This window comes from Symphodus melops, assembly GCF_947650265.1.
Source record: "Symphodus melops genome assembly, chromosome: 5".
In the NCBI taxonomy this organism is placed as follows: Eukaryota; Metazoa; Chordata; class Actinopteri; order Labriformes; family Labridae; genus Symphodus; species Symphodus melops.
Window position 1 is genome coordinate 11,426,520 of NC_136695.1, and position 12,005 is coordinate 11,438,524.

Consider the following 12,005-nt stretch of genomic DNA (forward strand, 5'->3'; position numbering starts at 1 on the left):
TCCAATGGTTTTACACAAAAGTGGAAAATCAAAGCACTAATAGTGTGACCCACTATCATGTGTAGCCACTTACAACCATGTGTTTGCTAACCTGGAAGCCATTGGGACAATAGTGCATGTAAGTGACTTGGTGTAGCAGGGCTATTCAACTCTATTGTTTAGGGAGCCACAGAAAGCTGAAGAACCAGGGGCCAAACAAGCAAGCCAACCACAGCAGTATAGTGCACCAAAGACTTTTTTTTTTCCAAGCTTGTGATAGGGTGCGAGCAGAGGACCAGAGATGTTCTATTATATGGGAGCGCTCAGCTGTTTTAAACACTTTACTGTGGCAACAATGACAGTCACTCACAAGTTTTCCCCCCGTTTGTAATGTATTTATTTTCGAATTGTGAATAGAAGTGATCCACGGGCCAGTGTGATGCCAAACACAGCCCAGGGTTGGCCCCTGGACCGCCAGTTGAATGGGCCTGCTGTAAATTAACAATCACAAATAGGAATCTATGGACTTTTAAGTTGGGTTGATGGGATAAAGGAAAACTGGATGTGACAGGAAACAGATGGGTTGATGCTCATCCAAAGGGCCTCCATCCAACTGAAAGGGTTTATGAAAACTCCATGATTTTTTCTTTGTTTTTTTATTAAAATACTGCCCTTTAGACGTTATATGACAAACTATCATTGATATAACAGACTGACCAATATATACATTGGCCAATATTGTTGTCAGTCTATCGGAGACTTATTGGCCCTCATGGGTTTGTATAAAACATTGTTACTTCAGAATATTTCATGCAAAAGAAAATGCCTGGGGGTAATTAATAACTGTGTCAACATGAAGAGAAGCTCATTTAACAGAGTAAAAGGAGGTGACCAACCCTACAAGAACTGGTTGAAAGTTGGAATAACATAAATGTATCTTTTATTTTTTCTTTAATCGATGGTGTGACTGACTCCTTTTAGAAGATGGGTCAGCTTGACATTCGGGTCATCTTTTGCCCAAGCTTTTTTCTTACATCTATAAAAGTAAAAAAAAAAAAAAAAAACTGAAAGGAAAACAAGGTTCCTTGATTATGAAAGTATCAACAACAACAAGAAAATGAATCGAAATTTGCTTCCTCTTTGAAATCATAAATAATAGAGAAGCCATCACCCAACTTCTTGCACCTGTCAATATCATTATGTCTAGAAGGAGACGATGTTCTTGACATTACACTTAACCACAAGACAGCCTCTGGTTCTTTGCACTCTTAGCTGGATATTGACCTGCTCCCAAAAGGCCAGCAGGTCAGAGGTGGAGTGTTGTGAAAGCCTGTGCTGTCACTGGCTCTTACAATGCTTCCACTTCTACCTGGCTCCACTAACTCATAGAGACACACACACAAATGCATACTGTCTAAACATATAGGAGCAACACTGCTTTAGTGAGTCCCATTAGACACTTTAACAAACACCCTTAACCCTCCTCAATCCTCTCTCTCTTCTACCCCCCTCCGATCCCAGAGCCAGCCTTGCGGCACACTCCAGTGTTAGCGACTCAGCATGTTTTCAGCACGGTGCGGACGCGCTCTCAATCATCATTAGGGGTTTTGCGGAGTCCTGGGGTCTAGGCAGTTTGCCAGGATGTGTAAAAGTTTCCATGAGGAAAACCTCGCGTTGCCTTCAGAAGCTTTGGTGGCGGACGGAGATCCTCAGAAAAGTAAATGCTTTTTTAGTTGGCAATGGGAGGAAAGGAAAGGACGTCTGACAACAATTCTGTTTTCAGTATGAGAAAACAAGCCCATGAGTTTAAAATGCACAAACCTTGAATGGAGGAGGAAACAATCAGACGGAAAAACTACCCTGTACCATGAGGCAATTAGAGCACATATGTCAAATGTCAGAAATCAGTAGAGGTTGCGTTGCACTCTGTGTTTTTCTTATTTTTGGAGAATAAGGGCCCTCTGTTCCCAGAGAGGCAGCTGGTAGAAATCTGGCCCTCTGATTAGCACTAGCCCCATTGCTGTGTGCTGCATATCATGATATCACCCATCACAGCAGCAGCTAATAAGAAAAGACAAACAGCAGCAGCCTCACAGCAACACACCATTTTTATAAACCCTTTTTTAAACAACTAAAAGACCCAGAAGAGCGGTGCAAGCCATCGTTGTTCAATAGGTTATCTCGGAAAATATTTTGTTTGAGTGCTTATAAAGACCAACACCTTTCTCATTGGATGTTTGAGACAAGAGGGGGTGTTATCTCACCAGAGAAACCACATCAGACGTGTGACAAAGCATCATTTATATAAATTCTATTCTTATACAATGAAGTAATTTCTCTGCTATACTCACGCCTTGTAAAGTACAAAGACCTGTGAGCATTACTTAGAGTCTGAAAATGTTGTTTTATGTGAATCACACCACTTATTTGTTTATGACAGTGACTCAACAAGGCAACAAGTCTTCCAACAACTTTCAGCAAATTTCGCTGATCTGATGGTAATACTGATGTATGAGAAGTGGGACTGAAGCAGGTGGGAACCAACAAGATGGAGAAATTTGCTGCATTCAAATGGATTTGGCTGCAGACTGGATTCTTCATCTAATTGCAGATACAAGAATAATCACATCACGTCTCATATTGTAGTTAGTAAGCTTCTATCACAGCAGAGGGAAGAGTTTAGCAGATTACAAAGCAGAGCATGTGAATGGGAGTCGGGGGGGTTTACATCACAGACTCCCTCCATACTAACCAAGCTCCTCGCGGAACAGTAGCTCACCGTTGATAAGTTGAGTGATTTCTCTTGGGCTGTGTAAAACCTAGGCCTGGCCATTGAGGCACATTTCCTCGGCTTGATGGGAGCTGGAGGCCTCAGCGTTCGAGCGTGGGAGGCGCTCCACTCTTGGGGAAGATCAAGTGTGCTCCCACAGACTCCAAATCACCGGCCCCAGATTGCTAGGCAGGAACGCTACTCTGCATGGCTTGCGTTAAATCACCGCTGCCGCGATGAGGTCATCCGCTTGTCTTCCCTCTCTAATGGAGCGCTCAGCTCACTAACATACAGTGGTAATGTGTGCAGACGGGGAGCAGGACGCCCTGTAAGCCGCCTTCCGATCTTATTTATTTTAGCTCAGGGCTCATTTGAAGGGTTTGGGATAGGGCCGGGCCAAGGAGCACGAGATGCCTTTGGAGTATGCTGTTACCACCACACACTTACAGGGACTCCAGTAGCTCACCACAGATGCTTGCACAGACGTTAGGTGATGCAAAACGGCAGCACACTGAGGTTTTTCAAGGGGCTGCCTCACTGTCCTTGGTCAATCAATACACATTCCTGAGCGTCGCTAATGCAGCTGTAATTACTGGCTGAATACATTTGGCCACCTGGTTGAGGAAGATTCAGCCTGCTAAAGTGACAGTGGATGGAGTAGTGGGTAACAAAAACAAGGTTACACCATTTCCCTTCAGCACTGCTTTGTACATTTGGTATAACTTCATACAGTAGGTGTAAAAGGATCCCTTGCCAACCCCATCACAAAACGGTAAATAAAGATAATGTTTCACTTAATTTAATCAATACTGAAATTAAAGCTTCTTGATGCTAAAACTATTCAAACAAATGAATTTTAAATGAGAAGTCTTTTTTCAAATTGGATTTTCCGGACATAGTGTAGAGAGAGAAAAGACAGGACACCACAAAGCTGAATGCCAGTTTGTAGAGCTGATAACAGACAGACATACCCACTATCTATGTGTTGTCTGTTTATGAGCTGAGAACTAATGGGACTCATTGGGACTGACAGATATGCTGACAACTGCATTTCAACTCAATTACAGTTCCTCAGCAAAACTCCCAAGGTCCCCTCATGCCTATCACCCTTCTACTCCCAAAGGTGTTGGGTGAAGTTTACACACACTCATACATGAACACAAACACACACCAGTTAACTGAACAAAAGGTGCACAGGAAGGGAGATGTTCAATGTGCAGATGTCTTTCCCCCAGTCTCTTTGGGAGTGCAGGGGGATTTTAACATTTCAACCTAGCACTGTGCCATTAATGTGTTCTATGAATATATATTATCACAACAAGTGAAGCTTCTGCTAAAACAGATAACAGGTTGGGTGACCTAAGAGACATAACGTGTGATGGACACAGAAGGCAATAAACTCGACCATATGGTCCCTGGGGTGTGACTGGTATCATTGCCAGAGAGAGACGGGTGACCCCACAGCCTCCCTTGATGACGACAGCTACATGGTGTTGACTCCGTTGGGAAAAGACGGGAAATCAAAGCCCTTTACCTCCATCCTTTCAGCAGAAAGATGGGGGGAAAAATGTTTCTGTTCAGGAAACCCCTACCCATTGTTTTGTTTCCTTCATTAGTCCTTGTATCAACAGTTTGGTTGGCTATGCGTGTGCCACTGTTTTTGTTCTGCTGCACCCCAGCTGACCTCAGCGCTCTAATGTTTTGACAGATTGTTTCAAAATCCCATCAAGTTAATTTACTGTTTTTAAGTAAAGCCAGCCAGTTGGACAACATAAGTTGGACGGCACACACCAGGTCTAAAATTATACAAATATGACGTAGATCTGCAGCAACAATTTCATCAGGAAATACTGAGATGTTTAGTAGGGCGCGGGCTATGTGTGGTGGTTTGCAGATAAGCAAAAGGTGTTAAAAAAGTGGTATGTGCTACATAAACAGCTACTTTTGGCTTGGACAATGAGCTTAAAATTAGAAGCTTTCATCTCGAGAGCCCGCTGTTATTAGAATGATAATCAAATGGAAACTTGCGGAGAGCGGAGATACACCTTGTTTCTCATGACTCACCATCATCTAGGTACATCTGGTCCAGTTCCTGGGGCTCCTGTTTGACAGTGACTGCCATGGAAGGGGGGCTGGCGTCCTCTGGTAACAGGCTGGGAGAGCTGTTTGCTGCCTGGGCCTGACTGGGGCTGTACGCCTGAACGAAGGGGCTCTCTGCCGTCGCACCAGGAGTGGATGGGTGAGATACCGGGGATGATGAGGGACTGCTGTTGGCATAGACTGGATGGTAACCATGCGGCCCGGGACTGTTGAGGTGGTCGGGGCTGCCCTGGGAATGGAGCATAAATGTATTGTGGTCTGGCGAAGCTGACTGGCCAAGGCTTGGACAGCCAGGGGTCTCATGGATTGGGGTTGCAATAGAGCCTGGTGGTGCTGCATGAGTCGGGCTGTTGGGGAGGCACTTGGTGTACACCACTGGGGACAGGTCATGCAGAGTTGGGCTGGAGTTGGGAGATGATGATGGCATGGCAGCATGGCGAACCGGGCAGGGAGTGTAGCCACCAACCAAGCAGGCATCAGGATCAGCAACAGGCATGATGGGCGTGAGCCTTGGTTGGCTGCAATAGGGCTTTGAATGCATTGGCAATCTTGCAGTTCCCAGTGAATCATATTCATCACTGGGCTCTGTCTTTATTATCGGCACTGGGGGGGAAAAAAGTAGAAAGAAAGGTGGAGATTAAAAAACATGCAGGGAATCCACGTGGCGCAATGAGTGCACGAGTCAGGCTGGATGAAGCAGTGAGCAGGCATAACTGCGGCAGCAATACCCTCAATAATCTAAACAAACAACCACCAGTGGATTTGGGCGCTCTGTCAACTTGGCTGAGCCCTCTAACAGAAAAACCCTCAGGCCTCCCACCCTCCACCCCGCTTTACCACACCATGAAAAAAACTAAAGAATAAGGGGGGGGGGAGAAAAACGGATGAGTCATCATTGTGGAAAGCCACAGCTGGCTCTAATAATGAATCAGACCTATTTCTTTTGGACTAGCCTACAATTCTGATATGCAATAAAAGACTACTTTTAAGTACTGGGCTGCTGCTGCTGCTCAAGGACCCTGAGGTTTCCTTCACACTGTAGAAGTAATTGTTTCTCTCAGGACCAAAAGATAGAGGCAGAGAGTGAAAAAAAGGAGATGATTTGATTTTGATTAGGCTGCCTGGGCTCCTTAAGAGGCTGTAGAGCTGTGCCTGTGGTTTCAGGAGCTTGAGGCATCAGCTAATGCAGGAGAGTGCTGTGACCCCACTTGATCATCTTGCCTCCTCTCTTCCAGTGTCTGATCCAGAGCAGACTGTCTGCACTGTTTCCTGATTAGCACTGACTGACAGGTAGCATTTTCTTACCTTAACTTGTCCTATCAACAACCCATTGGAATGGGAACTACTGTACATGGCCTGGATTGAGAGATGAAGCCACATAAAAGGAAACCAAATTTGTGAGTTATTATGAAATGTAAGTCCTGTGCCAGCACAAAACTAATAGCACAGTGTTAAGACACCCAGATGCATAGCAAATGATTCGGAGGGACAATGGGCACAGTGTTTTTACTCCTACACATTGTTAAAATGTGTTAATGGGTGTGGTAAGTAATTGATGCCAACCATTAAGAGATTTTGGCTAAACTTGCTCCATGTGACATTTACTCAAAGTCAAACACATGGTGATATGAATGCTCAGTCTGTCTGAAGTGTGTTTGTTTTCACAGAAGCTCTGCAAAAGTTAAGGCAAACACTTTAAGTTCTTAAGCATTAGTTTATCATATGAAACAGGCTTTTTTCAATACGTTTTATTTCGTGGGAGTGGATCTGAAAGGACTTGAATGCCGTCTGTAGCCTCTTGAGAGCTGAGTTGTGTTGTAGTGATAATGCAGAACTGGGAGCACATTTACGTCAACGCTGTCTGCATCTGGGGCTCAGGGAGCAAGCCTGGTGTCTGGGGTAGTATCGTAAGACAAGTCCCATGATTCACAGGCCTTCCTCCACAGCCTGGGGAATAATGTGCAAGCCACATGGTGCACATAACATCCACAATGCTTCCCTTCGTGATTCTATTCCGCCTTGCTGTTTTATCTTGATGGCGACTTCAATGGATGGCCCAGCGCCATGTAGTCAGAGATGTCATGTGGAAATGACATAAACCTATTAGACTGATTTTCCTATTCAGCTTCAAATCCAGAACTGGTGTGTTATCTGTGAGTTCAAATACATTTGACCTTTTCCTGTGTGAAATCCTGTTACATGAAGTCGAAACCCTAAATGATGACTAATGTTGATTGATCCTGAAAACAATTTCATGGAAGAAACTAAATTAGAAATTCCATTCATTGAACTGTTTTCTTTTTTGCCAGTCCTTTTTGGTTATAGCCTTTTATACAAGGAAAACCAGAATGATACACAAAGCTAGTTGTATCTTTTTGTGGCTTTTCATTGATGCCATTCAACACAGTAAACACAACATGTCACTAGACTGTCCTTTCACTAATTTATAAACATAAATGTAAAATTTAGAAAAACAGGATGAATAGGCCCAGACGGTATGGGCTACTGTAATCCTCTGTGAGCACACTTCATGCAGTTGGAAATGTATGTTTGTCAACCGTATATGTCATGCACACCTTCTTACTTTGAGTAAGACTGGGAAAAAAGGACAAAACAAAGTTGGACAAAAACGCCATTCTTCTTTTACCATTGTTTGGAGGCTCTCCCTTCTCTGCTAAAGACATAAACAGTGGTCTCCCTCCAGCCTGATCCAACTGTGTGTCTCCTTTCCACTTTGCATTTGCAGTAAGAAAACAGATTCACCAGGCAAGTCCCAACTTCATCTGGCTTTAATTTCCTCCCAACCTGTGGGTTATGGCCCACAGACAGTTGATGTTCTGCACATGACTTTCTCTCCAACCCTGGCAGTTTCCCCTCCTTCTGCTTAAAGTGATCGGGACTGATTTGGGTATTTCACTGAGTACTCCTTTCCTCTGAGTTGAATGGGAATTAGGACATAGGTGTGTGTCTATGAACATATTAATGTTTTTTTTTTCTTTAGGAAGACCAAGCTAATAGGATTTATAAGTGTAAATCATTGTTTGATGGTGACCATCTACACTTGTCGAAATTTTGGGATTGCAAAATTTCCAGGCTACAATCAAATTGCAGGCAAAATTGACCCAAATCAAGCTCTCTTTTTGCTCATACGTATGTGACTTAGGTAAGATTGTTCTTATGGCGGTTTGAACAGGACAAGTCACATGGAATCTCTGCTTTTCAAATCACATTTGGGCCACTTTCATGTGTGGTCCTTATTCAGTTGCAGTTCAGATCTTTTGCAATGCAACCTCAATATGAACAGCTACGTCAGAATCCTTGGGATATTGAACTTTGTCTAAGAGACGCTCGCCATACTGTAGTTCTTAGATGATAGGACGGGTCGAAGCGGGGGGTTTGTACCACAGACGAGTTCAACACACCCAGGTTATCACCTTAGAGTACAAGTTCAACACGTAATCAATTCAACTGTAAACAACAGATGCAGAAACAAATGCAGGAAAACTGCTAAATAAATATCACTGACTAGTTAAATTGGCAAAATAAGTTGGATTGTTTAAATTAATCCTCATCAGTGCACATTAGATCTGAATGTAATCACTTTCTTCCCTTAATTTTTTTTTATTTTATTTTTTTACAAGTGGTTTTTCTGATAATTAAAGGGTGCTTTAAAGTATGGATTATCCAAGAGACTAAATTTACAAGTTGGTTAAATGGAAATTTTAATTTCTACAAACAACTATTCTATTGGTAAGAAAACACTCAGAGAACAGTCAAACTTAATCACAATTTATACAAAACTGTCTGTGGTTGCTCAATGTAATTCGGTTTTCCGAGTCTGGCAAATGTTAGTGGTGCTAGCACCACCAACCTTGGCCCTCATTGCAGGGAAACATCTACATGCCTATGCTAAATATGATTGTGTTATCTCAGTTGATAGGGTAGTTCGAACTGACAAGATGTGTTTACATTTTTTTTGTCAATTTTCTGGACTGAAACACTACCAGATGCATGGTTTTTAAGAGATGCTATCTGTTTACTGTGCTTGTTTACATCTCGACAGTAGAGTCATGAAGAGAAGGCCCATCAGCCAGGGCTATTTGCACATTTTAGTGCAGACCAGTTCACAAAGAAGTCCGTTACAGGCCACTTTTAAAAAGTAAAGTCAACAGCAAATAAGACAAACAAAAAAAGAATACAGAACTGTGAGTTGAGCATTAAGGCTTGCAGCCTGAACGTTACCTAGTTGTCATTTCTAAGGCTTGTTGGCTGCCATGGGACATAATCAGGGATTGTCTTGCAGCAGAAATGCTGAACTCATCTTGTCACAGCATGAATATGCAGTGACATTTAACAAGGAGCAGGTGGTTGTTAATTAAGTCAAAGGTACCTGGTGCACCATGTCCCACTGTGTGGGCAATCTGGTCACCCAATACACTGTTGAGCTGACTAAACCCAGAGCTGAAGACGAGACAGAAACAGTCCAGTCTTTGTCCAGTTGGAAAAACGTGACTGTTCAAGCATTAAGAAAAAAAACAACAACTTGAGGATCATCAACTTTTCCTATATGTGTCAGAGAACATGTTTCTGACTCTCCTCTCTTCAAATTTGACCACAAACCAATGTAGCGGGGGGAGCGGGAACCGTTTGCGTTAAGAATAGAACTTGATATTACAGAAGAATCTCCAAACGGCCTGTAAAAATAAAGGGGTTCCGAGAAGTTCTTCGTTCTTGCTTAGGTCACTGCCAGCACTTTTTTGGCATTTGTTGTTTCATGTGGTTGGTATAAAACTGTTTCTTATTTGCAGAGCACCACGTCACGTCCCCTCTCACGCAAGAATGATTGAATGGGAACTTGGAAAAGCAGGACTCATTCCAGGAGCCAGACATTGACATTTGTTCTATATGTAGGCTACAGTACATCTCAACATCCCAGACAAGCAGTTAGGCTTGACAACAAACCACAAATGCAGCTGATGGTATATCTGAACAGCAGATGTCAGCTTGATCCAATGGCTGAAGACGGCTTTACCGAACATTTAGTGACGAAACACGGCAAAAAAGGAAATATTGACTTATGTGTACAGTTTAATGTGGTTATTCTTTCAACTGAAAACTCTGAAATACATTTCAATGTTCACAGAAGTCTAATCACTAAATTGGACTGCAAAAGTGTTAATAGTTTCTGTGCTTTTTTTATATGTTCTGTTGTGCTCAGGTTGTAAGGGTATGCTTATGAGAGTCTCAAACCTTGTATAAACTACACATCTAAACTATGTAACCGAGTTTAGGTTTCAGTATGTGTAAGTGTGAATTTCATGCTGAAAAATATATAAATTAAGAGTCTGTTCTTATGTCTGAAAACATACAGTATCTCGTGATGTCTTTGTGAGCTCAGGGAACAACCATAAAAATAACTCTTCAAATGGACTCATCAGCCTTCATCAACTGCATTTTCATCATCAGTCAAAGATAGAAAAATGGTCACATGATCTGAATGGAAAATAAAGGTGGTTTTCTCGAGCATCTGTGTCCCAGAGGGTGTTTGCTTCATCCTTCCGCTGTTTCAAACAATCAGGCTATTTTCGGGCCTGCGTTTGCCTTTTATAGACGAGCAGACACCAGAGTGTGAAAGAAATGTTCTTTCTAAACAACGTCAGTGACCACAACTGTGCTTGAAGTGGGCCGGCGGGCCGGAAGAGTCTTTTCATACAAGCAAGCAAGAAAGTGTTGACAACAGTGAGCATATACGTGTGTGTGTGTGTGTGTGTGTGGGCGGGGTCCTCCTCCTCCCCAGCCCACCCTGACTACCTGGCCACAGTGTTAGTTGTTTCTCTCAGTGTTGACACATACACATTGAAACCCTCAAAAGCAAACGGCTTCTCTAGGATTTCCTCATTCCTTGCTGCTGTGTTGAAACCATGAATGTATTACAATCATCATTGTTGTAGAGTATGTTTACACTGATTTTAATCTTTGTATGGTTTCCTTTGTGAATCAGCACAATGCTGATTAGTATTTATGCCAGCCAGCATCTAAAAAAGGAAAAGTGTAAACTATGTAGGTGTTTGCCATTTCAGTTGTACTTTTATTGACTTTAAATGTAAAAATATTGAGATTTTAGTCTTTTATGAAGCAGAAGACTGTAATACAGACCTCGAAGTGACACTCTTGGCAACTTAACTGCCAATGAGCAGAAATAAATTGTCGCTATTGTGTTTCTTCTCCAGTGTAACTACAAACCTTTGCCAAAAAAAAAAATCTGTTCTGTGTGTGCTTTAAATTCTGAACATTTGTATTAAGAAAGACGCTGCCCTGTGTGTTTTAATGTGTTCTTAAAAGCATGGTAAATCTCAAAATAGAACCTTAATTCTTGTGATTCATGGTTTCTCTGGCTATAACACTTGTGAGTTAATTATGCTCCTTTGAGAAGATATCGGCCCTGCTTGTGTGGTCTTCACTGTGATTGTGGTTTACTTGGCAGTGAAAGAGAGAACCCGGCGAGTCATCTTTTAATTAGCAGTGTTTATGCTCAAGGAAATGACTTGGAGATGCATAGCACATCTCTTTATCTTTCTCCTGCTCGCTCTCTTTTTTTTTATGGACGGAATATTTGCTTTATATGGCAACAGTTTGTCAGCCCGACCACTGGTTCAGGTACCCATAATGCACTTGTGCCTCGTACAATCATGGATCTCCAAATAGGGCCCCTGCCCTGCACCTTCTCTCAGAGTCTCTTCCAAAATCCCAATCACTTATCTCCTGTGGCCATAAATACATGCTGATAATCTAAATGTCACGTCTTATTAACAGCTAAGGACTCAAAGCACAAAGTCTGCTATCCCAGCAGCATTAGAACCATTAGACACTGATCAATGAAAACAAGATACAATTGTTTTTGATTTAATGGATCTCTATGGTCATAATAAGAGAGAGGTGGGATTAGTTTAATGGAAGGCTGCAGGTTGGATCCCCTAAAACAGCTTAGACGATGTCTGCAGGGAATAAGTAAGAGTTTGAGCATCTCTAAATGTGTTTACAGCCTAAACTGTTCATGTGGTTAGAAAAGTTTTTTTTTTTTTTTTTTTAGAGAAAACATGTTTCATCAATTTTCTCTGTAGGCATAAAGATCAAAATAAATTATAGTTGTAGTCGG

The 12,005-nt window shown here is 42.3% G+C and overlaps 1 protein-coding gene across 1 annotated transcript in view; it reads right to left on the reverse strand.

Moving 5' to 3' along the window:
* The window catches only part of LOC306824689 (nuclear factor of activated T-cells, cytoplasmic 1-like), a 57,074-nt gene that overhangs the window by 14,481 nt on the left and 30,588 nt on the right, over positions 1 to 12,005 (reverse strand). The window contains exon 9 of the mRNA XM_079344925.1: positions 4,814 to 5,452. Coding sequence (XP_079201051.1) covers positions 4,814 to 5,452 — 639 coding nt within the window. The remainder of the gene's footprint in view (positions 1 to 4,813; positions 5,453 to 12,005) is intronic.